This window comes from Vanessa tameamea, chromosome 25 (assembly GCF_037043105.1).
Source record: "Vanessa tameamea isolate UH-Manoa-2023 chromosome 25, ilVanTame1 primary haplotype, whole genome shotgun sequence".
NCBI classification, from domain to species: Eukaryota; Metazoa; Arthropoda; class Insecta; order Lepidoptera; family Nymphalidae; genus Vanessa; species Vanessa tameamea.
The window spans coordinates 8,065,836-8,093,174 of record NC_087333.1 but is presented as its reverse complement, the minus strand read 5'-3'; the positions used below and the strand labels follow the sequence as shown (position 1 = coordinate 8,093,174).

The following is a 27,339-nucleotide window of genomic DNA, read 5'->3' as shown; positions in this document are numbered from 1 at the left end:
ATTGTTTTTCGTCTCATTGTTAATTTAATAGTTATTGCATCTTATTGTAGCCTTGGATTTCCACAATATTTCTTTACGAGCCACAAATTGACTAATTCTTTGTTTACAATATAAGCGCTACTAGCATTCCTTATTGTCGGAGGAGCAGGATGCCGAACAGTTGCGTTCGGGGATTGATCCGACACTTGGAAGACTATGTGGGCGTGCAATGGAGATATTCACAAAATAAAACGTTTTTAATATCGTCTAATCACTATTCATTGATTCAATAATCGCATACCACAAAAATATTAAAGGATTACAATGATTCATCTCGATTAAGAGCGAATTGGTTTGCAAGCAAACATCGCATATCCAAATCAAAAACCAAAGTAACCGCGTCCCGTGATATATATTTTATGTAATAGTTAGGCAGACAGGCAAAAATAAACACCGACCGCCCATAGACATTGGCGCTGTAAGAAATATTAATTATTCACACATCAGACCAACACGCCACCAATTTTGGGATGTTATGCCCTTGTGCCTGCATTACACTGCCTCACTCACCCTTCAAACTGGACACAATACAAAGTATTGCTGTTTGGCGGTAGAATTACTGACGAGTGGGTGGCACCTACCTAGTTTAAGATTTTCTTATATACATAGTTACAAGTGAACATAATATAAGCGTGTTAAAAATAATATTGAGTTATATGAGACTATTTATTAAGCTAAAGAAATAAGCAGTTACTATATACATAAACCAATTTAGTATACTCAAAGTAAATAATTCAATAATATGTTTGATACAGCCCTTGTTATCAACGTCAAATATTTCAGGTTAAGTTTTTCTACCATTTTTCAGCGCCAAATTCGGCAAGATTATATCGTGATTGTGAACCGTGAACGAAAAGCTTAAGATCCACACGTTTCTACGACTGATACATAAAAGGATAACTTAAGTGGTAATGAAGTAACGCTTCAGCGCCAAAATGGTGCAATTTCCCAAAAATACCATTGTGGCGCTTTAGCCTTTTTTCATTTCCAGTAAAGATTATGATATAGTCAATAGTAAACCTTAATGTTTAAAAAAAAAAAATGATATCGGTAAGCGGAGCAAATGGGCCACCTGATGGTAAGTGGTCAACACCGCCCATAGACAATGGCGTTGTAAGAAATATTAACCATTCCTTACATCACCAATGCGCCACCTTGGGAACCAAGATGTTTGTGCATGTGATGATGTCGCAGGGCTTTACGATATAACAACAGTAAGTATACGACGCACTAGTTAGGAGTCACTTGGAGTATGGTTCTCTGATATGGGTTCCTCATGAAGCCAAGTACTCTCTCATGCTGGAGCGCGTACAGAACAAGTTCACGCACCACTTGTACTGGAGACTGTATGGGGTATATCCTTTGTACCTGCTTATGTACCCAACATTGTTCGTGCTGGGTATGGTCGGGTACAATCAGTTAAAGGTGCGGCGAGAGTTTGCACTTATAGTGTATTTAATTAAATTACTCCGTGGCAAGGAGCACAATCCTGGAGTATTACGGTGCTTGAGTTTTTGTGTTCCGGACCGCTACGTGTGGAGACGGCGGCGCCCGCCGCTGCTGTCAGTGCCAACCGCCAGGACCAACTGGCCAAAACGCCTCTCACGCGAGCGATTCGTACTATTAACGAAATCCAGAACAACATAGATATTTTTTCGAGTCAGTTCAGTGAACTCGCAAGAATTATTTTGTTTATATTATGTTATATGCTCGAATAGGCTAATTACTTTTTTAATGTCTTTTTTATTTTTGTCTTGTTTAATTGTTATATTTTTAATTTTAATTTAGTTTAAATATGTATCTCAGGTCTTTTTTTATTTTTGTAATTATATTCTAATTAGATAAATGCCTCACTAGCGCAATACGTTATAAGTACCTGTAATTTTAGTGATAAGGTTGATGAATAAATAAATAAATAAATAATAAATGTTACGTCTCTTGTGCTTGCAGTTGCACTTGCTCACTCACCCTTCAAACTGGAACACAACAATACTGAGTACTGATGTTTGGCGGTGGAATATCTGATGAGTGGGTGGTACGTACCCAGACGGGCTTGCACAAAACCCTACCAAGTAAATTAATATACTAGGGCCTTATTGCCTCCACCGGTGACAGGAGCGCTTGTTGATTTTTTGCTCAGACGATCGGAATTGCGATTCAATTCTAGCCACCATTCCACGCGGTCTTGATTTGTACAGTAACTTTTTTTAAATTTATTCTTGTATATAATTAAAGCCTTAATGTTAATAATTACTATGTAAATTATATTATAAACCAGAAAACAATACGTTATTAATTCAAGTCGCGAAGGCTGTCTATTCAAAGAATGCTACTTTGTTTAATAGATATTGTTTTTAAAGATGGATGGACTTCGAAGAGTAATTTATTTCGATCATCGGAATAAGTTCTTATTCTATATTTGGAAATGAGATAATGTATGTTAAGATACCGGTTAACGTAATTTCTAGATGGTTGAATTTATTGGTATTTTTTTTTTTTTTAATAGTCGATTTGTGCCTTTTCTTTGTTCGTATGGAATTTTAGATGGCGTAGGTCCTATATATTATAGAGACGAATATATTTGTGTTGTAATATAAGTTTGGTCGTACACTTATATATTATAAATATCTTCAATACATTCCAAACCGCTGTTGTTTCGTCGAGTTGTATGCCCAAAGGTTGTTTGGAAGAGATCGCTTTTTCAAAATCAAAATATACTTTATTCAAGTAGGCTTTTACAGGCACTTTTGAATCGCCATTTAACAAACTTTGTAAAGGCCGGCAACGCACCTGCAAGCCCCCCGGTGTTGCAGATGTCCATGGGCGGTGGTAGTCACTTTCCATCAGGTAAGCCTGTTCGTTTGCCACCTCTAACATAAAAAAAAAGTAAAACTACCTAATTCGAAATGTAGATTCTACCGTGAAGAACTGGCAAGAAACTCAGTAGTTAATCTTTTTCAACATCTTAAAATTCAGTCATGTTATTTAATTTTACCGATTCGACCGCCTTTGTACATCTTCCCTAGCTTTACTTATGACAGTTTTTTTTATAATGTGGTGTTCAATAGAGAGTATATTTGTATAATATCTAATTTAAATGGCCGAGATGGGCCAGTGGTTAGAACGCGTGCATCTTAACCGATGATTCCGGGTTCAAACTCAGGCAGGCACCACTGAATTTCCATGTGCTTAATTTGTGTTTATAATTCATCTCGTGCTCGGCGGTGAAGGAAAACATCGTGAGGAAACCTGCGTGTGTCTAATTTCAACGAAATTCTGCCACATGTGTATTCCACCAACCCGCATTGGAGCAGCGTGGTGGAATATGCTCCATACCTTCTCCTCAACGGGAGAGGAGGCCTTAGCCCAGCAGTGGGAAATTTACAGGCTGATTATGTTTATGTTATGTTTTTATCTAATTTAAAAAAATACACGAATAAACACACTTATACCAGTGTGATAAAGCTCAAATTGATTTTAGAACCACAACATAAAATATATTTTATACGTTACTACTAACCTAACCTAAACATAATAACATTTTATTACTTATGTATACAATATAATAACGAAATGTCGGTTAATAGTTTACCAATAAAGGATATGCAATTGTTTTATAATTAATCGAAAAAACTTTAAAGTACGCATTTTTATTTGTTTGTGAAATATCGTGACTCGAACATAAACTTACAGTCTGGAAATGTCCCGCTGCTCTGTTACTCGGGGCTGTGCAAGCCCGTCTGGGTAGAGTATATAAAAAAAGTTTATATAGACCACGAATATTTTACAATTGAAAAAAGTACAAACACACCTGAGGAATGAATAGACAATATATATTACTTAATCTAAACAGAGGCAGTAAATACAAGAGTTATATCATTTGAATAATATGATTACAATGAGTGCATTAGTCAAATCAGCGTATTCTTTGTCGGAGAAGGATCATAAAAGCAGTTTTTAAATGTCTTACAAAGCTACCACCGGTTCGGAGAGGAGATTCTACCGAAAAAGGCAAGAAACTCAGTAGTTACTCTTTTCGACCATTTTTTATTACAGAGGATGTAGGATAAAGTACAAAAATTTATATTTATATGTATAATGCCTAGAAATCAGTACTAAGTACACGATTTTTTATCTTTAATGCAATACTGTATTGAGTAATATGCCTTATTTATCGATATTTTTTCGACATGAGTTTTAAATTTTTTAATAGGCCATGTTGGGAAGGATGTATTGACTGCGAAGTCGGACTTGCTTGCTTAGTTGAGTATCGCTGTGTTCCGTTTTGAAGAGTTTGTTTCGTTTCCAAGGCACATATGTGTTGAGAGGAATAGATAATATTTATTATAATCACCACTAACCATATTCCGACATTATCTTAATTTATAGAACTGAAGTTTTTTATATATTTGTGGCAATACTTCTAGATTTAAAAAAAAAATCCTTCTAGATGGCTGTTGTTTATTTATTTTATTTTATCTTCTTAAACAGAGAGTCTGAGCCCGACGGTGGGACTGTCTATCCTGTTACTTATCAAATGATTTTATTATTATTATTATACAATGGATATAAACACACAATAAAAATACAATAAATCATTGCAGATTATTTAGTACTTTTAAGTATGGTGAGCATTAGAAAGTGCGGATGGTCCATGGTCATTCTACTTTCGCCTCGGATCGCAATTACTTACTCAATTACAGGCTTATCTTGTACAAATGGCCGTAATTAAATATTTAATGAAAAGCTGATAGTGGTTTTTTACCGTTTTTGGAGTTGGGCTGCTTTCGCTCGAGATACGGGAGAGGAAAATTGAAAATTAATGCATTCGTCTAGTTTTGTCTTTTCCGTAGTTGTGACCATTTTGATTATTTAGTTTATTAGTTAGTTAATCCTATTCGAAATCGACAAAAAAATTGATATGCATATATTTTTGACAAGTTGTCATCTGTGGTTTCGATCACGGTTTTAGGGGTTGGTCATCAGGTTTAACCAGATGTAGACCTAGCATAAGTATTAAAGATTTATTTTTGAATAATATTACTAAACAATTTACTTTGATTTTGTTACAAATAATACCATAATATTTAGATTCGATAAGCGGCCCAGTCCAGTTAGCTACTACACAAATCCATTAAAAACAATAGCTATTTCAAATTTAATTTTCATAATAATATTTGTTAATGTAGATGCTGTAGTGCGATTCTGTAAGATATCACTTCCTATCTCATTCGTTAAATATTGACAATCGACGCACAGTGATACGCCATTTTGATACGTGTGTCCTATAAATTTTATAATCATTATTAATAGTCAACTTCGCATATCACGTTGTGACATTTCAAGCTCGTTTCCAGCGGTGAGTTTCGAGTTAATTTTTACAGAATAACCTGAATGATTACGTAGATCAAAGTGGATGTTTCTTAATGTGTTCACTTTCATCATAAACTTATCTTCACCACAAACGTCGTTAAGTTCAGCATCAACTTTCAAACATACATAAATAAACCTTTCACGAGTCGGCTTGTGTCAACGTCTGATAAACTCAATAACTTGGTTAGTACTGAACATAATACTTTCTTGGTAGGGCTTTGTGCAAACCCGTCTGGGTAGGTTCACTCACCAGATATTCTGCCGCCAAGCAGCAATACTTGGTATGGTTGTGTTCCGGTTTGAAGAGTGAGTGAGCCAGTAAGTAAAGGCACAAGGGACATAACATATTAGTTCCCAAAGTTGGTGGCGCATTGGCGAAGTAAGTGATTAATATTTGTCCAATGTCTATGGGCGGCGGTGACCACTTAAAATCAGGTAGCCCATTTGCCGGCCCGCCTACCTATTACATACAGGTGAACGGGTGAACGCGCAAATGATGGATGGTATCACCACAGCCAGACATTGGGCCGTAAGAAATTTTGAACCAATTCTTACAAAACCAAACACCAACCTTGGCAACGGCAACTGAGATGCTATGTCCCTTGTGCCTGTACACTGGCTCACTCACAATACTAAGTAAATTACCAGAGCAAATTAAAAGGGCATAATGAATATAATATTTTGATTTTAATTGATTTATTTTTAAGGCAAAACAAATCGTATATTGTACGAACTTCAATGCGAAGCGTTTTGATAATTACTCAAGTTTCTATTAATTGCGTGTTGAAATGTAATTGTGTTCTATTACGATAGCCATAAATAACATAATTGATTGGATTCCGATTGTATATTGTTATGAAATTTAACGGTAAATAAATATAACGTACTATATCGTAATTGTTTATTATCTTTGTCTTTATTTATACATATACAAAATTCCGGCTTGCGTTTGTGTGCGTGTTCGTTATTTTATACCAGTGTTTCATATCGATTGACTATCGATAGTTAAGGTGTTAGCGATAGTATGAAGAGTATCTATAGTATAGTCACGTGTCAATACTATCGATAGTATTTCAAAAACCATTACTTTTAACCTAAACTATTGATAGTCCAAAACTATCGATATTATCGATAGTATCAATAGTATTGCGTACAGAGAGCTAGCGATACTATCGATAGTATTATCGATACCCTGAATAGTTTTCGAGGTCAACTGTCGCTAGTTCTGCAACGCTCTTTTATACTCATACAATAGTTTGACCTGACTAACGCAAACAAAACTACGAATCTAGAAAGCTGTCATTTGGAATATAAATTTATTTAATAACGTAAGCATTCGCTGAGAATGGATTTTAGGAAATTTGAGAAATATTATTATCTGTACGATGACTGAACGTAGTATTTAATGCTAGGCCTTGGGTTTGAATCCAAAGCCTTGGGATTAACAGCCTTGTATAGTTATAGAGTAGATATTGTTTGTACACGAGACGTAAGGATAAACTTCTAACACCAATATTATATTAGATGACAAAAAGCGTGGAGCTAATACTTGTTGACTTCCAGGCAGGATATATTACATACATATATAATTGTATTCAACTAACATAACTTTGTATTTTAAATGTTGAAAAATAGTAAATACTGAGTCTCTTGCCGGTTCTTCTCGATAGAATCTACATTCTGAACCAGTGACAGCTTCACTTAATACAGTTTTGTGAAATAATTTTCATTTTGGTAATTTTCGCGATGTACATTTTGATTTTAAAACACAGTTCAAGTTTTATATTTTTATCTAACAATACGCGGTATGCATTTCATAATACAGAGTGAATATTACAAAATATCTCTCCATGTTTAAGTGAAAGCGTCGAAGATCATGGCTCGCGTGATTTGACAATATTTGAAATACGTTTTTTTTTTAATTCGCTGTCACATATAGCGATAATATATACGAGATGTACGAGCGAAAGTAAGTAGTCTGTCTGTCTGTTTGTCTGTTACTACTTCACGGGTAAACCTTTGAAGAGATTTTGATGAAACGTGGCTCGAAATCAGTTCAAATTCCAAATAAGGACAACGCCTTTTTTAATTTATCTATTCAAGGAGGTAAAGTTTAGGTTAAATTTTTATATATGCAAGTTCTTCAAATTTGAATTTGAAAATGTGCAAATGGGTATCTAGAAAGAGGAGACGCGGGTATAAATCTGATACTTAATATTATTAATATTAGTACTTAATATTATTAATAAATATTAGTATTGATAAAAATATAAGAATTAGTAACGAGACATTTTTTTTAAATTATAAATGCGAAAGTAACTCTGTCTGTCTGTTTGTTAATCTTAACCACACAACCGAATTACATGAAATTACGTAAGACGCAAGCTTGAACTCCAAGGAAGGGCATATGCATTACACCTTAAACCTACGATCCCTCTAACACGCATTTTAAAACTTATTTACAATAAAGTGTTAAAACATACGACACACGAGTCGGTCTAACAAGGCGCGCCACTAGGAGATTATACATATATATATATATATTCATATATAATAAGATAAAAGTATGCCACGTGTTATGTATTTCTTTAAAGCGATCTCTGCCAGAAACTATTAAGTAATTGGAAATTATTTACATAATGATACATGCAGAGGTAACAGGTAGATTTATAGTCAGAATTTTAACGACATCGATTTTTTATTGGCAATAAATTTTTTTTGGTTTAATTAATCGGTTCCAATGAACCGGGCTTTGAGTCTGGGAAGGTACCATCAACTCGCCATATATGGTATCGCTAAATAGCAATAATTTGTATCATTGTTTCGGTTTGCAGGCTGAGTGAGCAAACATAACATCTTAACTACCAAAATTTGGACAGCAATGATGAGTGGTTAGTATTCATAAGAATGCTAGACAAAATGTCTATGGGCAATGAGGATCGCTTATCTAGTGGTTTAGACGCTATGAGGTAACAAACAAAAAAGAGCCGAGATGACCCAGTGGTTAAAACGGGTGCATCTTAACCGATGATACGGGTTCAAACCCAGGCAAGAACCACTGAATTTTCAAGAGCTTAATTTGTGTTTATAGTTCATCTCGTATTCGGCGGTGACGGAAAACATTGTGAGGAAACCTACATGTGTCTAATGTCAATGAAATTGTTCCACATGTTTATCCAACAACCGGCATTGGAGCGTTGAAGATTTAGACCTGGCTCTACACCTTCTCATTAAAGACAGCGGAGGCCTTTGCCCAGCAGTGGGATACTTTGTAACAGACTTTATTTAACGAGTTATTTGTAACAGATAACGAAAATTACTAATAAGTAACCTGTCTCGCTCTGTTAAGTAATTCGGGCGGAGAAATGACACCTCTCTCTCGTGTTGACACTGAGGCGTAAATCTTTTTATTAGCCGACTAAATTAAGGAGTACTTCTCATTGCGTCTGTATGTATAATATACTTTTTGAAGTGACACTTCTTGTACGGCGATTCGATATTCGTTAGTTGGGATATTGAGAGCAAAGTTTTAAGAATACGTCACGTTGAAGCTCATTTCGTTATGAGAGAGAAGATATGATGAAGAGGGAAAGAGAAGGATTAAGAGAAGGACTATTTCATAAGTTTTACTTCTAGTATGTGTAAATGAAATCCAATGTAATAAACCGAATAGGTTCAATGTGTTAAATTTTCATTAAGTCCTAATTCACATGTTTAATTAAATAATTATGTTAATCAATCAAGTTTGTAGTGCTGTTCTGTAATATAGCGATTTGGGGGGTGAAATTAGGATTAGGACATATAACATATAACATACAAGCGAAATTCCACTGAGTGACTCCGATGGACTTGAAAATCAGCACGACGTCGACGCTCAATAATTAGTGATTTTTGAAAATTTCAACTTCAAAGGGGAAAATTGGAGGAGCAACTTCGTATGTATTTACCTCGTACGTCAAAATGGACAGCCATCTTTATAACAGATATATGCAGTAATATTAAAAAATGAATACGTAATACTTCTAAGTATAGAATTGCATTACGAAAGATAAATAATTATAATAATTACATAAAATATGAAACGTTCCAAATATAATCGAAATTCGTGATCGTGTCGTGTTGGTGTTTTTTTTAGAGTTTGGTAATCGGAAAATCGTTATGACTGTTTACAAACATAGAGAAGAGGAATTGCATGCCGATATGCTAGCAGTCCATATTACGAGCCGGTGGTGTTGTGGTGGTACGATGACGACGGAGGCTTCTTTAAAATTATTCCATCTGTAGTCATTAAAAGTTACCTGTTTCGTTGGGTATGTGGCTAGATATAGCACAGATCGAGATGTTCTTGGTTCAAACTCCAGATCGGAAAGATTAAATGTTATTGCGTTTTCCTGTGGAAATATTCCTATTAACAGCCCACAGTTAGGAAGTTGTATTGAAGTACACTCCTGTGCCTCAGCAAGCAGGTAAAGCTGTTGGTCCTGGGCAAATACTCTTTCTGCTGTGTCGAATGTGCCGTCCCGATGCGGATTATATCCATAAACAGTAATTCAAGAGGAAGGTTCGTATGTAAATTATAGCAGAGAAAAGCTGAGAATTTCAACTTTCCTATCAGAAGAAAAGTTTTCCTTTTATGTTCGCTCTTCCATATAAAAGTTGTTTATTTAACCCGCGTGAGGCGCGACGGGCGGCTAGTGTATATACAAACCAGTTTAAGTTTTAATAACTCGCTTTAGTAATAAACTTTTCGTAACCGACTATTCGTCCGGAAACAGTAAATGATATAGAGTTATTAAACTGGCCAGAAAGTTCCGGTTTTGTTACGCAGCCGCGGAAAATTATACGTTTCAAAATATGTGACATACAGATTATGTAAATATTAACGAATTAAAACGACGCGTTCATTTTAAAGTAATAAATATTATGAAATAAAAGAAAGTCGTAAAGGGCCCTTATATATGAATATTTTAACGTCTTATATAAATACTACATATAGGATAGAATAAGCATAGATAGATAGATAGATATCAGAATATTTATGAATTTTCTTTATGTAACTAAAATTGGGTGCTTATTTATGAGTAGCTAAATACGAAGAAACGATAGGTTACTGGAAAATCTGTTAAGTAATTTGCAAAGAAATAAACATTTATTTCTTTCTTCTTTCAATAAGAATACAAGAGAAGTTATGGAAAATTAACTGTTGGCAACACCAACAGTACCTTTACATTTAATATAAAACTGTAAGATTACGTTACAAAGTTGCTTTTTGCGAATACTTTTTACACGAAAGTATTATTAAGGATCAAATGGTGTATGAAACAAGTGCTTCCCACTCACAACTGTAATTAATCAATCGTTTTCACTTTTTTTTTTTCGAACTTTTTGCCTTTGACCATAACGGCCTCTATAGCGTCATGGGGCATGTTGGGAACCCACTTAAGGGTTCAGAATACACGCGTCCCAAGGATGTCTCAATCAAATTAAATCAAATCAATTTCATTCAAGTAAACTTCATAATTAAGTGTTTTTGAATCGTCGATATTAAAATACTACGACCGTTTCGGAAAGCAGCTTCCAGCGAAGAAACGGCAAGAGACTCGCATAAACAATACTGATTTTACACTATATATACCCGGTAGCGAATATCTTAACAGTGCGATTTAGGAAAGTGACATTTTCAATCAGCGCCATCTATAGCTACCGGGTTGTAAAATACGCAATTATACCCTAATCGAATAAAGAAGATTTCGATTTCGAATAATAATAACATTTTAAATCGTCCACATCATTCAAGTATTTTCCGTGAAATCAGTGAATATATTTAAAAATAAAAATAGACATCCTTCTTTTTTTGAATTCATTTAAATTTTTTATACAGATAAAATAAAAACAAGATCAATGGAAGTTTTATATGGAACGTATTCGGGTCACGTTACGAAAACAATGACAACGCTTGACCATTATAGATGCAATACGATCAATATCGCTTCCACAAACCGTACGAGTAAACAAAAATCATGTAATCATAATTGTATTCAAGTTAACATACATTAATGTTTAGAACATCGATGTTTATAAAACATCGATTTTACGTATCGATGTTGCCAGTAGTAACAAGGTTCAACAAAAAATCTTTACGAATCAATAGATACTTCGACAATTTCAAAATCGTTATTTTTTTTGGTCAATCCTTATTTTAATCATGAAAATATGTCTTGTATGAATTTTTAAATGATATTTGTTCATTCGGTGGTGAAATGAAAGGTCCACCCTAGTCTCAGGATTGTAATTATTATCAAAGCGCTGTTAGTGGTTGATCATAGCCATTCCATGCTTACCGCAGTGGAATCTGTAATACAGAAATTGGATAGATAAATTCCTACACCGATTCCAGTCTAAATTTTATTTTTATTTATTTTATTTTTACAAAAAAACAAAAACGTATCTAACATTACAGTTATCCAATGCGTTAGTTAAGTTGACTGCCACTACATTATTGTAATAATTCTCAGTAAAATTTAACAATATAAATCAATTTATAAAATCCCATAACTGATTAAAAATAATATTAATAAATCAGTGTCAAAATAATAAAATAATCCAAAATTAAAAATACACAAAATAAAATTCAATATATTTTTTAAGAATATTATTAATGCTCCATTATAAGAAAAATAGTAATACTTCTATTTACCTCTCCAAATAGGCTAAAAGCTTGTGCTAAGAGTGGGGACTACAATAACTTAAGGAGTCAGGATCAAACCTAATTAGGCAGGAATAAGCCATTTAACCATTGCGCTATTGATGCTTACAATCGATATTATGAACCATCAAGAGTCCAAAACCGTTGAGCAAGGTGGTGTCGAATTGTCTGGAACTACAGAATGATGCCACTAACCTCTATCGCGAAAGCTTCGGGACACTTTGACCCTCGGTCCAAATGGAATCTTGATAATCGCAATAGATTATTCTGTAATGCTATTAAAGTTACGAAACGATTTCGTAAACGAACGGAAGTTACGAACGCAAGATGACCTTCTATTTTTGGTTTATCAGAACCGACTGGCTCTCGATCGTTGCTTCATTTACAAACTTTGATGGGTTTCGGTACACGGGTGAGTGAATTCATTTTAGTATGTTTTATAGTAGCGCGACTATAATAGACAAAGTTTTATGTTATTTGTAGTTAGTCTGTATTATAGGATGGTTTACGTTCGTCACGGTAGCATGAGAAAGTGATCACGTGGCGACCGCCGAAGATTCGGAGAGGGTGCCGCTGGTTTTTTAGTGAGTATTCCGGTGTACTAGTTGTTATGGGCACCGGTGAGTCCCTCATACCCTCCCACTTCACTTGGGGAAAACGCGTAATGTGTTCCAGTGAGAAAAAAAAAGGATAAAATTGTAACATTTCTGTGAAACGTTTCTGACGAAAGAAGGGTGTACTTCGATCTTGTGTGCTATTAAATCCTTAAAATGCATTTTTAATGACATCGTTTGGCAGAAGGGCAATTTGCCACCTGATGGTAAGTGGCCACCAATGTAGATCGTATATAGTATGAAGAGATCCAAAACCGACCGATACTTAGTAACTTGAGTTGAATAAAAGTTCGTAAAAAGATTGCTTTTAATGAGTTAAAGTTCAGCGGAACCTCAGAACATAACCGGTTGTTGTAACCTACTTACTTATACCGTTAAAGATACACTATATTGCATGATGGGTTTTTGGAAGATGTTGGGTTTCGATTTGAGACAAAAAAAATTTTTTATAGACATTGAGAGACTATTAATATTCAATAATTTTGACAAAATTATTCAACAGTTTCACTAGTCTTGGGTCGGTTTTTTCTTTTGGTTACGGGCGTATTGGTTGGTGGTAGGTCTTGTGCAAGTCCGTCTGGGTAGGTACCACACACTCATAATATATTCTACCGTCAAATAGCAGTACTCAGATTTGTTTTGTTCTGGTGTGAAGGGCGAGTGAGACAGTGTTACAGGCACAAGAGACATAACATGTTAGTTCTCAAAGGAAGGAATCGTTAAAAAATACCCCTTAATAAGTTTAATAACTCAGTTTTGTTAAAAAAATATTTTTTTAATTTGGTCATGTTACTTACATAAGCTATCACTTGGAAGCTTAGAATTTACAATTTAATAAGCACATCAACCTGCAATAGAGCACAGTGGTGGAATAAGCTTAAAACGTGTTTCTTAAGAAGCGAGGAGCTTGAGCTGGACAGTGGTTTACAGGCTGGTTTTTTATATGGCGGACAAAGTCCCGGGTAAATCATGTTATGTAATTATTTAAATCTATACGAATATTATATACAGGTAAATTTGTCTGTATGTGGTAAACTTAGGAACTAATGAACCAACTTTAAATATTTACTATTAGAGAACTATATTATTCCTGGATGCTATAGAGTAATAATTAAATTTATATTATATATAATTTTATTTATTAATAAATTGAAAACGTGCGAAGCCAGGACGGACTGCTAGTGCTTTATATGTCTAAAATAAAGAATATATTGTGCGGGCTTGTATAAGGTATATTTTGAATTATATAAACAGAACTCATCAAGCCATTAAAAGTAATTAGGAAACGGAATTCCGCATTTTAAATTGCTTACAGATTAGAAAACTCGTCTAGGCCAGGCTAGGCAGCGCTGGGCTAGGATAGACTAAACTATAAATCGATGCGGCCGGTCAGAGACATTATGCAATCAAGTGCAATGATCGTTGAGATTCATGGAGTCGGATCGTTTTAATATTATTTAGCCATTTTCTTTTAGTGGTACTAAATTCAGTATGTTTTCAATTGTAATTCCGAAGTCAGTCGTTGGACCGATTTCGAAGGATTTTTTTTATGTGTATTAAGTAATTATTAAGGTAGGCCGGATTTAGGGGACGGCAACCGGTAACTGCCCTGGGGCTACAACGAGAGAGGGGTGGACCAACAAAAGAGGTTCTGACGAGATAAGAATTATAATATTATATATGTATAGATATCTGGATGTAATCAAATCATAATAATATTGACAAATTTTACTGATATAAATGAAATTGTTTAAATTAATTTGTCAAATAATAATTAGGGGCGTCCTATCTTCTGTTACCCAGGGCCTCGAGACCTACAAATCCTGTCCTGTATTTAGGCGTGACTCACAATTTTGATGGTGATCAGTCAAACGTTGTCCGAGTCTTTTAATCTCGAACACATGTAACAGCATTATATAATTTAATTAGTACAAATAACCTCTCCACGGTTTCTTTCAAAGTTCAACGGCTGTATTTATTTATATATACAGGAAACGTGGCTGAGATACGAACCTTGTATTCCGAGGTCTATTACCCGTACGAGATTTTCTTTGCTATCATTTCTTTATATGTAAAACTATTGCTAGCTATATAATGCGTTCGGCGTTAATTAAAATGTACCAAGTCGTATTTTTAGTTTAATTTCTAAAATAGAATTTAAAAATCGAACTTATGTCTACGTTTGTGAAATGATTTTGTTTAATTTTGGATTGAGTGAATTAAGACTTGAAAATTTCATTCATGTGTTAGAGATATTGATATTCTACCGCCAACTAACAGTACTCTGTATTGTTGTGTTCCGGTTAGAAGGGTGAGCGAGCCAGTGTAATCACAGACACAAGGGACATAACATCTTAGTTCCCAAGGTTGGTGGCGCATAGGTGATGTAAGGAATGGTTAATATTTCTTACAGCGCCTTTGTCTATGGGCGGTTGTGACCACTTACCATCAGTGGCCCAAGTGCTCGTCTGCCAACCAATGCCATAAAAAAAAGAGAGCCGACGTTGCCCATGAGCAAGGACACGTGAATCTAAGAAGCTGAATCGGGACTTACACCACCGCACCAAAATAGCGTCAATTTTACATAAAAAAACCAAACCTATAATGGCGCCTTTTTTATCGCGGTGCCGTTAACACATAAGCACCGCAGAATTTATTCGAGGTTGAAACAGATTTGAGAACAAGTACCTACTATTAAATTTTCAGGTGCTTAATTTGTATTTATAATTCATCACGTGCTCGAATACGCGTTCGAAATCCAGTTAGTGGGGAATAAACATTTGGCATAATTTAATTTGACACTTGTAAACTCCTTAGAGAGGTTCTATATCGGCACTTCTATTTTTTTTAATTAGTTCAGAACAGGGTTCGCGGATATATATCAACGGATATATATCAACGGATATATATCAATTGATTTTTATCTTGATATATATCAATTGATTTTTCCTATCTTCTCATAGATCTATGTTTAAGGCTTGACTCTGAATGATTACTTTTTATGATTAGTCGATTACAAATTAATATTTAAATAAAATTAGTTGATTTATCTCACAAACAAATTAAGATATAATAATAAAAGGTACTTGTTTTTTAAGTGTTCACTAAAAAATTATTTCTCAAATAGATAGACACTATTTCCTTTGTTACTTTTTTTTAATAAAAATGTGGTATTTCGACACTTGTATTATTTTACAAATTCCTTTCACATTTTTAAGTGTTTACAGAATGAAATTCGTTTCGTATTCTTAGCCTGGATATATATCGGATGTATATAAAAAAATCGGATTTTTGATATTTATTATAAAAATCGGATTTTTGATATTTATTATAAAAATCGGATTTTTGATATTTATTATAAAAATCGGATTTTTTCGAACCCTGGTTCGGAATCAATATCAATACTTATCAACAAATTCCAACTAAACTTTTGTTAGGACCTGCCTAGAAGAAAATGTCGTAGTAATTCAATGTGTTTGTTAAGTGTATCACGGGTGTTACTTCCTATACTTCTTACTCTTTAACACTTAATAAGATGATTTCTGCACATTTTCACAAAGTTGATTTAATTATGATGTTCATTTATGTATTTCAAACAATCTTCGCTTCTCATATACGTTACAAAACCCCGTGTAATTTTAATAAGTTTAAGTGTTAGAATAATAAGTAGGGACTTGGGTAATACATTTAACATAACGTACTTTTTTAACAAGTTTCGGTCGAACTATTCGCGCCCAAAATAATAACGCTATAATATCGTCATTTATATTTCTTGTCAATAACACATAACTACTTATTAATAAATATTTAATTAAATAATGATCTTAAAGTAATATCTCACCATAATAACTGACGCCATTTTCATCATATTCCCGCCAATTTAGTTTTATTTTTCACTATTTAGTTCACATCACAAAACACAAAAACTGTTCGACTGACAATCTCGTATTTTTATCACCTTTAAATATCGAACAAATAATAAAATTAAATCGTTTAACAAAATAACTGCTAAATGTGTTTTTTAAAATAAGTATTTTTCTTTTTGCATTTAGTTTTGACTTAATCGAGTAACATTTTTGTTTTTAATCTTTTCTCATGACAGATTATTATTAATATATTCATAATTATTTATACTTATAAATTTAAACATTCATATGTAATAGCGACTTAAGTAATAAACAGACAGCCGAAAAATATTTGCGAAATAAATTATGGACGTTTATTACGTGTTAGATGAAACGCTTTTTTATTACAATAGTTTAAAACGCATTAATATATTTCAAGCAATAAGTCAATGACTTTTCTGTTTTGTATATTTATATAGTTGCTTAAAATATGTACACTGTTGTTCGTAAATACAATTAAGAATATTTTTTTTTAGTCACAGTCTCGTGAACTAGACATTCGTAGATAATGTCGAAATATCGAGCTCCACCAAATAAAAATAAAAAACATGGTAAATATCGCGTTTTAAATACTTGTAGCAAAATTAAGAAGGTACCTATACTTTGAAAACAAAAAGTATAATATTCACCATTAAGTTCTTAGTTTTCTTTTCATTCCACTATAGAGAGCACTCGAATATAATGTCAAATATTATATAGACTAGGCAATGAGATTTAGACATAGACAATTATACTACTTTTTACTAATATGTAATATTCCTAACACATATTAAAGTATGACGTAAAATCTTTGTTTTGTTTTTATTTTGTTAAATACATGTAGAAATACTAAACTTTCATTGTAATAATTGTATGATATATTCTGCACTTTTCGTTATATTTGGCGAGGTAAATATCGAACAATTTTTTTTATCAATATCAAAATAAATATTCAACATTTACTTATTATCATAAGTTCGTAAATAATTAACACAGAGTTTAAAACCTAATCCTTATTATTTTTTAAGCGCACAAAATAAACTAAACGGGATTTTCTGTGATCCGTGATGGTTACAAATATCTATTTAAGTAAAGTATGATTAGTCTAGTCGCTTTAAACACTTGAGCGTGGTTTTAAAACGTAGCGAAATTATATTCCAAGCATTTAATACAGAACTAATATTACAAACGCGAAAGTAACTGTGATTTTTAAGACTTATCCGCTAATCCTATTTTGCTATTACATGGAGCTTGGATCCTGGGTTAGATTATGCGGTACTTTAAACATCTCTCATCTCTAGAAACGTAGATTCATAAGAATATAAGAAGTTATCTTGTCTCATTCGTCTATTACTTTTTTGTTTTGTTATTGAATAATAGTAGGAAGCTAGAACAATTTCGAATTATTTTAAAAGTAGAATAAGTTGCGTCGTTTCAACTAAAGAACTGGGCCATAGTAAACATTTTATTTTTTTTTTATTTCAAATCATTCGTGAATGGAAAGTGTGAAGTAAATAAATACCAATAAAACAAAGATGATATTTAAGAAAGTATAACTGTTGAATTTCAAAATGGCTGACAGAATGACGATAGCGATTATTTGAAGTGTTCGTTTTTTTTTTTTAATACCAGATACGTTTGTGAAAATCACGATAATTTTTTTTTAATTTCAATTTTAATTATTTTATGTCTATTTTCATGTGACATTTATAAGGGTTTATTATTTATCTGTATAAATAAGTTATTAATGATACAGGTTCCGGAAATAAATAAAATATATTTACTTATATCTATTATTTATAACGCTTATATTGTATTAATCTATATAAAAATATAATTGATTTTATAAAAACAGCCTTTCTATTTGTGAACATAGCTGTTGTTTCACTACTGGTCATTATATAATGGCTTATATTTTCTACATCACTTGTATATAAATAAATATTAGGAGAAATTTGAATGTTAATACTAAAATTTTAAAATTAATATTTTTCCTGTTGAAAATATATTTTATATTTATAAAAACAGTACGTTATTATATATATCGTTTTTTTAAATTTCAATATTAAACTTTATTGCTTTTTTAAAATTTAACTTTAAATGTAAAAACACATTTAACAGTTTTTTTATAGATTTCGCACTTAGCACTAATATCTTTTAAATCGTGTGAATTATGTCACTGGCACAAAGTAGAGCACAAACGAATTAAAAAAAAAAACAATCAATTTGACAGTTTTGGAGTGATGAAATTTTGGAGTAATTTTTTTTTAAATTTAAACCTACACTGTTTCAAAACACTGCACAAAAAATAAGTATTCGATTTTCGAACGTACGTGTGTATAGCGTCGCGGTCGCGGGAGAATGCTCGCTAGTCGCTTGGCTCTTGATTGCTTCAAGCAGGGAGTGCTGTTGTTAAGGCCAGGCTTTCTTTTTGTTTTTATTTTTAATAATTTTGATGCAAACAGCCATTAAGAAGAATTAAATTATATATTAAAAAAAAGTTTTTTTATAAATATAACTATAATGATTTAAGATTTAAATACCATTATTATAACATACTTTATACACACATTATACTCTTACAGGTAACATGCTACGTCGTCGGTTTGTAATTATTTTAGCGAGCGTTACAATGATGAAAATATAAGGTTGCTATTTATTATATTTATATTTATTTTATATAAGGATAATTTAAAGTGGAAGGGCGCATCTTCACGAGAACAGATCTATAATAGACATATACATACATACATTACATTTCAAAAGCAACACACTTTTTCTAAATTTAGTTTTTCATAAAAAAGTAGGGATAAGGAAGAAAATAATTAGGCCATGGTAGGTAATGATATTAAATGATACGTATAATATTAATTAAAAAGGAAGAATCTTTTGTTTAGACTGTTGATAATAGACAGAGAATACTAAAAACAGTACGTTGTAATATTTAATGGTAAAACTGCAACTAGTTGCGGTCAAGGCGGAAGCTTTGCGCGCATCTGACCGAAGCGTACCGTTGTGTGCGGTGCACCGAGTCAATACAGTGCATTACTGCTATAATACATGATTCAAAAAAATATTTAAAAAAACTATAATTATTCAATACGGATAAGTTAATATAAGGGTATTAACCCTTATATCGCCAATGAGTAACAATACAACGCCAATATCTAAAAATACAAATGATCTTAAATCTATGAGCAGTGACCACTTTCCATCAGATAGCCCCATCTCCCAATCTGATTATCAATTTTCCAGAAAATAAAGAAAAAATCGTAATTGCAATGTGCCAAGAAGTCAGGATTAAACATTCACATTCCAAGATGACTCGGATAATCAAGTAATCAAAAAGTTTCCATAAAAAAAGGTTTTAATACTCGTTATCAAACACCGTAAAGATTTGGTACACGGCAATATGATATATGACAAGTGACTGGTCCCAGAGGACCTTCACATATCCTACCAGTATTAGAACTTGATGTAAAAGTCGTATAACGATATTATTACAACGGGTATCGTTTATCACTGTCCTTAGAATGTTTGTTTAATAATAATCATTATTATTTTTTTCCTTTCAAAAAGTATATAAGTGTTTATATACTTAGTAATGAAAGCTACGTGACTAGAATGGCGTAGTATGTTGTTTATTTTAATTATAAATAATAAATAAATAAAATAAATATTGGACAACATCACATCCATTACTCTGATCCCAATTTAAGTAGCTAAAGCACTTGTATTATGGAAATCAAAAGTACCGACGGTACCACAAACACCCAGACCCAAGACAACATAGAAAACTAATGAACTTTTTTCTACATCGACTCGGCCGGGAATCGAACCCGGGACCTCGGAGTGGCGTACCCATGAAAACCGGTGTACACACTACTCGACCACGGAGGTCGTCATGTATGTGTCAATTATGTAATTTTATTATGGGATAAGTAGGTGGACAAGCAAATGGGCCACCTGATGGTAAGTGGTTGTTGACTATAGACAATATAAATATAAATATAAAATAGTGATATATTATTGAAATCAATACAAGTTAATGTGCATATTATTATAAGTATAATAAATGTTACATTTGAAGATATTATTCATGAATCATTATTTCGTAAAAAAGTTGAGTTTTGTCAATCTTCGTTTCCGAGTTGTGTTTCGTGTTGCAATTACAATATCGGAAATAAATAGCGTATCATTCGATTAATGCATTCATTGGAATTTGCTAAGAGACTGTGGTTTATTAAATTAAAAAATATACAACTCTAAAAATTCGTTCAACTAGTCTAGTTTATAAATTAAGATATTTTACTAATGAATTTAAATTTTAAAATGTTTTAAAATTGAACTTCCCCTTAACGACATGGCGGTCAACACGGAAGCTCGCCGCACAGCGCACCTGACCGAAGCATCGGTGTTAGATTCAAGTAACGATTAATTAATTATATTAATTATCTATGTTAGGTAGCTTGCTGTTTTGTTCTTAACACAATTCTTGCGAATTTATTTAGAATATCCGACAACATATACTGTTTTAAAATATAAGATAATTTCTTAATAAAACCAAGTTGCCTTTTTCTTTTCTTTCTAACCTAACCATTGCTGATTTGCCTTATTCATGGGAGTCAGTGGTGTAGGCGGAGGAGGCCCCGAGAAAAAAGTCGGGCCCCTAGTCGAAATTTATAATAACTTTTTATATAAATACTAATGATTTTTAATTTTAATTTATTCTTTGTGTTTACATTCAATTTTAAAACAGGAATTAATAAATGTCAAAAATATATCATATGAAAATATACGTAGGACAACTCATCTTTTGGTTCCTAGGGCCGCCACCTTAGGGGCCTTTGCCCTAGCTACGTCAATGGTTATAGCCACGATAAACTTAAAGTTAGCTTTCGAAATAAGCGACTTATATATTTTTTAAAAAACTATGTTATACGAGTATATGATTACAATATGTCTCATATATCTTAATACTCTATAAATATTTATTACTGCCTATATAAACTATCCGGTACATACCCTACTCACACATAAGATATTATATTTAATTATGTCATAAGTACACTTACAATATACATATTATGTTAAATATTATAGTATGTTAAGGGTACTGGGTATTCACTGATATGTACATCAATGACAAGCACACAGGATATTAACATAGCACTAAACAAAATATTATATAGAAATTATAATTGGTGATTATTACATTTCGGTTTTGACTAAATTGGATAATCGATATTTTTGTATAATTCAATGGCAGCAGGAGTAAAGATAAACAAACCTTAGATTTACGTATTCTTTGGGATTCGAAGCTTGCTTTGGTATATATACTATAGCCTATTCCAATAGAAGTAGGAAAAAAGATAAACAAACCTTAGATTTACGTATTTCATGCGTTTTGCTAATAACTCAACTATGTTGGGCACTACTAAGAGTTTATGATTAATATATCTTTATTTATAATTCAACACTAATGTACTTAACCACTTATTTTTACTTTAATGTTAATTCCGATAACAGGTTCGTTAACGTTCAAAGCGCCAATTTTTCGCAAATCCATAGTGAATATTATAGATTAATTAAGCTCTATATCAATGATATCGCGTCAATTTGCTGTCAAATGTTGTTTACTTGGCTTTTTTCCTGTTATGGTTGGAATGGAGTATACAATACTATTCGACTAAACTACTTATATTTGATTAATTAGCTTTGATAATAATTTCACCGCAAAATTATATTTTTCCAGTCGAACATCTAATTATTCATTATTTCAAACTTCCTTAGGAGAGAGGATTCCTTTGCCACGGAATATTAAAAGGCTATTAAAATGGCGAAGCACGTTTTGCTTTCCAGCCTTCCTTCCACAGATTATAAGCAAATGTATTTATAGAATTTTTGCTATTATTTACAATCAGGCGCAACTTTTAACTTAAATATTTGAAGTCTATTTAAGTATTTAACGTAATGATAAATTTAGACAAAATATAAACTGACTTTTTAAATGTATCTATTTTTACCAGAAATGCAGACATAAAAATTACAGAAAACTATAAGCAAGAATAGTACTTTAATAATGAAACGGTGTCTAAAAAATAGCCAAGATGTTTAAAAAAAAACAAATGAGCTCGCCTTACAGAAGTCGCATATGATATCAAAATGGGTTTAAACCAACTGACAGCCAACTCTAGAATTGCGCGCAGGTCATATCAAATAGTGCGCCAATTCCCTAGCTTCGTGTTACACACTTCGTGTTTTTTTTTTACACGAAATCACGCCACAGATTGCAGGGAAGCGAGAAGATGTGTATTGTAAATATATTTTTTTCAAAAAAAGAACACCGTAATTAAGTTGAATTTGTTTCGCTAGTTTTTTTTTTTACATTAACGCGCGAAAACTTTTGACAATCAAAGGTTTAAAAAAATTAAATGATTAAACATTAATTGAACACAGAATTATCGTAATACATTAAGGCCTCTCTAATGAATTATTTAGAGTGGAAAGTCATATTTTACTGGCTCATTACAAATTTTCCTATTACTGGTTTAATTTACATTTGCAATAAAATTTAAATGATACTTAAGTCGAATAATATATATTACTGTATAATCTGAATTGACAGCCATTTTATTTGCACAGATGATGGTTATAGAACCGTTTCTTGGTTAATCTTTACTAATATTATAAATGTGAAAGTAACTCTGTCTGTCTGTTGCTGTTATATGGCCAAAACCAGTTAACTGAACTCCACGGGAAGACATAGGCTACATTTGTTGCCTAACACCTGAAGACCACACCCTAAAACGCGAAAGAAGCCGCGGGAGACCACTATTCACAATGTTGATGCTGAAAATTGATATGTAACGCCAGTTGTTATATAAAAACAATAATTCAGATTTTGCTTAAAATAAGCAAAATTTTATTTGAGTTTTCGTTGGGATTTGGAATAAAGGACTAGTAGTGTTAGTGGAAAGGGACGAAACAATTATAATATACGTATGCGGCAAAGCCTTGGCTTTAAGATTAAGGCAAAGATTAAAAAAAAAAATGTTTGAAATTACGCTATCCGTATTATAAAAGTTTGTGCAATATATTCACACGATTCCCGCAAATATACCGAGCAGTGATCAAATATAAACAAGTTCTGAGTTAATAGTCAAAATAGATTTTTATGCACCGATAGCGATCAAAACGACATTAGCACACACATCTTACAAACGTTGACCTTTAACACGAGCATGACTCTGCATTTATATTCAAAAATATCATAAAATTTATTTTTACCATCGCTAACGACATTCCATTTTCAAAATAAATAGAAATATTGATATAGTTATATTTAATGTATTAACAAATACATTACTGTATTTGAATAAATCTAATCTCGATTTGTCATACAAAGAACGCAATCATAATTAAACTTAATATTTTCGAATAACTTCTAATAAATTACAGTATTACACGGCATTAAAACGGCCCAGTGGTTAGAACGCGTGCATCTTAACCGATGATTTCGGGTTCAAACCCAGGCAGGCACCACTGAATTTACATGTGCTTAATTTGTTTATAATTCATCTCGTGCTCGGCGGTGAAGGAAAACATCGTGAGGAAACCTGCATGTGTCTAATTTCAACGAAATTCTGCCACATGTGTATTCCACCAACCCGCATTGGAGCAGCGTGGTGGAATATGCTCCATACCTTCTCCTCAAGGGGAGAGGAGGCCTTAGCCCAGCAGTGGGAAATTTACAGGCTGATTATGTTATTTATGTATGTTTATGTCAATTTCTTGCTATGAAAATTAATCTTTATGAGAAGAATGTAAAGTATAAATTAGTTTGGTTAGAATTTGAATTCGAAAAAAATCCCTAATGAATTGGAAAATGAAATTAAGCTCTATATTAAAGGGATAAGGTGTAAAATTACAAGTTTTCCAATCGATTTAAGACGTATACATAAGGTACGCTTGACTTTTGCAAGACGTATCGGGGTCACAGTAAACGAATAAGTTTGCTAACGTGAATGAATCGAAGGCGCGTATATTTATAGAGTAGCTACATTCAGAGCTTCCAAATAAGGATTTCTATATTCTATAGTACCAGTATTTTTTTAAGTTTTACTCAAATGCTACAATATAATAATAATTTGATACGTTGCACTGGATTAGACCTTGTATTTGTATATCACCACAGGAGCTAATTCTAATAAAAAAAATATTTCTTGTTTAAAAACAAAATTGTTTTCAATGTACTAATAGTAACGCAACATCTACACATATTTCGTAATTTATTTCTAAAATTACGGTGAATTACCTCGATATTTGTATAAAAGAGTAATTGCTGCGTCTCTTGCCAGTTCTTCTCGGTAACATATCAACATTCCACACGGAACGGTTCTTGTGAGATACCTATTTTAAAACCTTCTTCAATAAAGTACAGTTTGATTTTTGAATCTTCGTTGAACTATGGGTCAAGTCGATTATGATCATTTGTGTTGATGTTTTTTGTGAATTTGAGTTACCCTACCGCCATTCAGTTTAAGCTCATATCTGATGTGCTACCTTGCTTTTACTTTAAAATTTTTAACACAAGATCATTACTGTACGTTATTCAAATTTAAAATGGACTTGATAAAATTCGAATATTCATTCAATTAAACATTTGATCATATTTTATTTCAAACTAAATAACACAAATATTTCATCTATCAAATAATTAATTATTCAATATCTATCTGTAAATGTATACTCTATGTAATCATCAATGCAACCTCGACGACAATTATCTCGGGCGGGCATCGAACCCCGCAAAAAACGTATTGCATTATAAGGGAGCCGGTTTTGATATCGGGTCGAAAGATTTGACGCTTTTTAGCGGTAAAAATAAGATAATAACGGGAACCGCTATATAAAGTTCGTTGCGAACTGAAATTCAATAAAAATACAATAATACACACTTTATAGAAGCGAGATGTCTAGCTGGCCCGATCTCGAAGGCGGTTAATAATAAACGTTTTATAGTATCAGCCTGTAAATTTCCCACTGCTGGGCTAAAGCCTTCTCTCCCTTCGAGAAGAAGGTTTGGAGCGTAATCCATCACTAATGCGGGTTTAGAGACACATGTGTCAGAAATTCGTTGAAATTGCTAACCTGCAGGTTTCCTCACGATGTTTTCCTTCAAGAGCACGAGATGAATTATAAAAACAAATTAAGCACCACTTAAGTGGTGCTTGCTTGGGTTTTATAGATTGTTGTTTTTAAATAAATTGTTATATTAATATTAATTATATTGAATAAGAATATTCGGTATACATGTATTATCATAAACATGAACTAACCAGAAGAATTAAGTGGTACTTGCGCGGTTTTGAAGTCGCAATCAGCGTTTGAGATTCAAGTCTTCTAACCACGGAACCTAACCCAGTTAGTCCTGCTAGCGATGGTCTGTTGATGGTGTTGATTACATAAAATATACATTTGGGTTGTAACCAAAGATACTTTCTAACTACTGGACCATTGGGTATGTACGTTTGTTTTACATAGAACTTGAATTTAAATATTAATTAAAAAAAAAAAACAAAGAAAAATATAATCCGTTTTTTTTAATTGTACAATCTGATCTGCGAATCGATTTATTATGAAACTATACATAGATAAAATTAGTACGCCGTTAATTGATTCTCAAGTGAAAGTAAGTCTGTTTGTATAATAATTTATTTGGTATACGCCATTGTTCTTTGATGTGGGAGACTTCCCGCTTTCTAGCAAAACGGTCGGACATACGTACATACAAATATGTATGTACTTAGTTGATAGCACACCTTAGGAATAAGACGATCGCCTCCGAGCTGTTTCAAATAAATGTAATATATTTTAATGTACAGTCGGGGTAAGAAAAGGTTCGCCACCTTAAGATTTTCGTGTGCTCAGTATGAGCGATAACCTGCTTTACCGATTGAGTTTGACGTATTGCGTCGCAATGTCATTATAAGTCGCATCTAGCAAAGAGTATAATACCGTTTTAAAGCTATAATAATAATAATAAGATGCCGTCAATCGGAATGACAATTACCAACTTTTCACGAAACCTCATAGTCCTTCGTGAATGCTCGTGTAACATCGGATTTTAGAACATTGTCTTGTCTCTTATAAAAGAGAGTGCATAGTAGTAATCCTACTTCCTACTAATTTTACAACACGAAAGTTTGTGTGTATGGATCTGGCTGATTTCTTTGAGGTATGGATGGATGTTTGTTACTCTTTCACGTAAAAAATACTGAACGGATTCGGATAAAATTTTGCACACAGATAGAATATGTACTGGAATAACATATTGGACACTTTTTATCCCGGGAAAACATAAAATCTTTCGGGAACGCGGGTGAAACCACAGGACGGAAGTAGTAAATAAAATAGTAAAAATAAATAGTAATTATGATAATATTTATTCCTTTAAACAAATCTTATTTATTTTATTAAAAACGAGTATATCCGCCATTCGTATCGTCACAGCTTGTAGTCGCTGTCGCATTGATCCAACAAGGCGAGAGCATATGTCGGTTCCTCTGAAGCCCTCCCAAACACTTCGGCAATGTTCTACGACAGCTGCTTTGGTTCTATCGTTATTATTTATTCACCGCCGCACCATCAAACCCCATAGATTTTCGATATCCGCCGCTTTTGCAGTCCAACGAATCACCACCTCTTCCCGGTGGAACCA

General features: G+C 32.9%; 1 protein-coding gene across 3 annotated transcripts in view; it reads right to left on the bottom strand.

Annotated features, from left to right (window-relative positions):
- The window catches only part of LOC113396219 (rhophilin-2), an 87,449-nt gene that overhangs the window by 30,307 nt on the left and 29,803 nt on the right, over positions 1–27,339 (bottom strand). The window contains exons 1-2 of one of the 3 annotated variants that reach the window (XM_026634080.2): positions 18,900–19,007; positions 16,574–16,690 (exon numbers count right to left, since the gene is read on the bottom strand). The exons of 1 other annotated variant lie outside the window; for it this stretch is intronic. In XM_026634080.2, coding sequence (XP_026489865.1) covers positions 16,574–16,600 — 27 coding nt within the window. In that variant the 5' untranslated portion in view covers positions 16,601–16,690; positions 18,900–19,007. Of the gene's footprint in view, positions 1–16,573; positions 16,691–18,899; positions 19,008–27,339 lie in introns of those variants that run through there. One more of the 3 variants, XM_026634081.2, reaches the window with a different exon arrangement.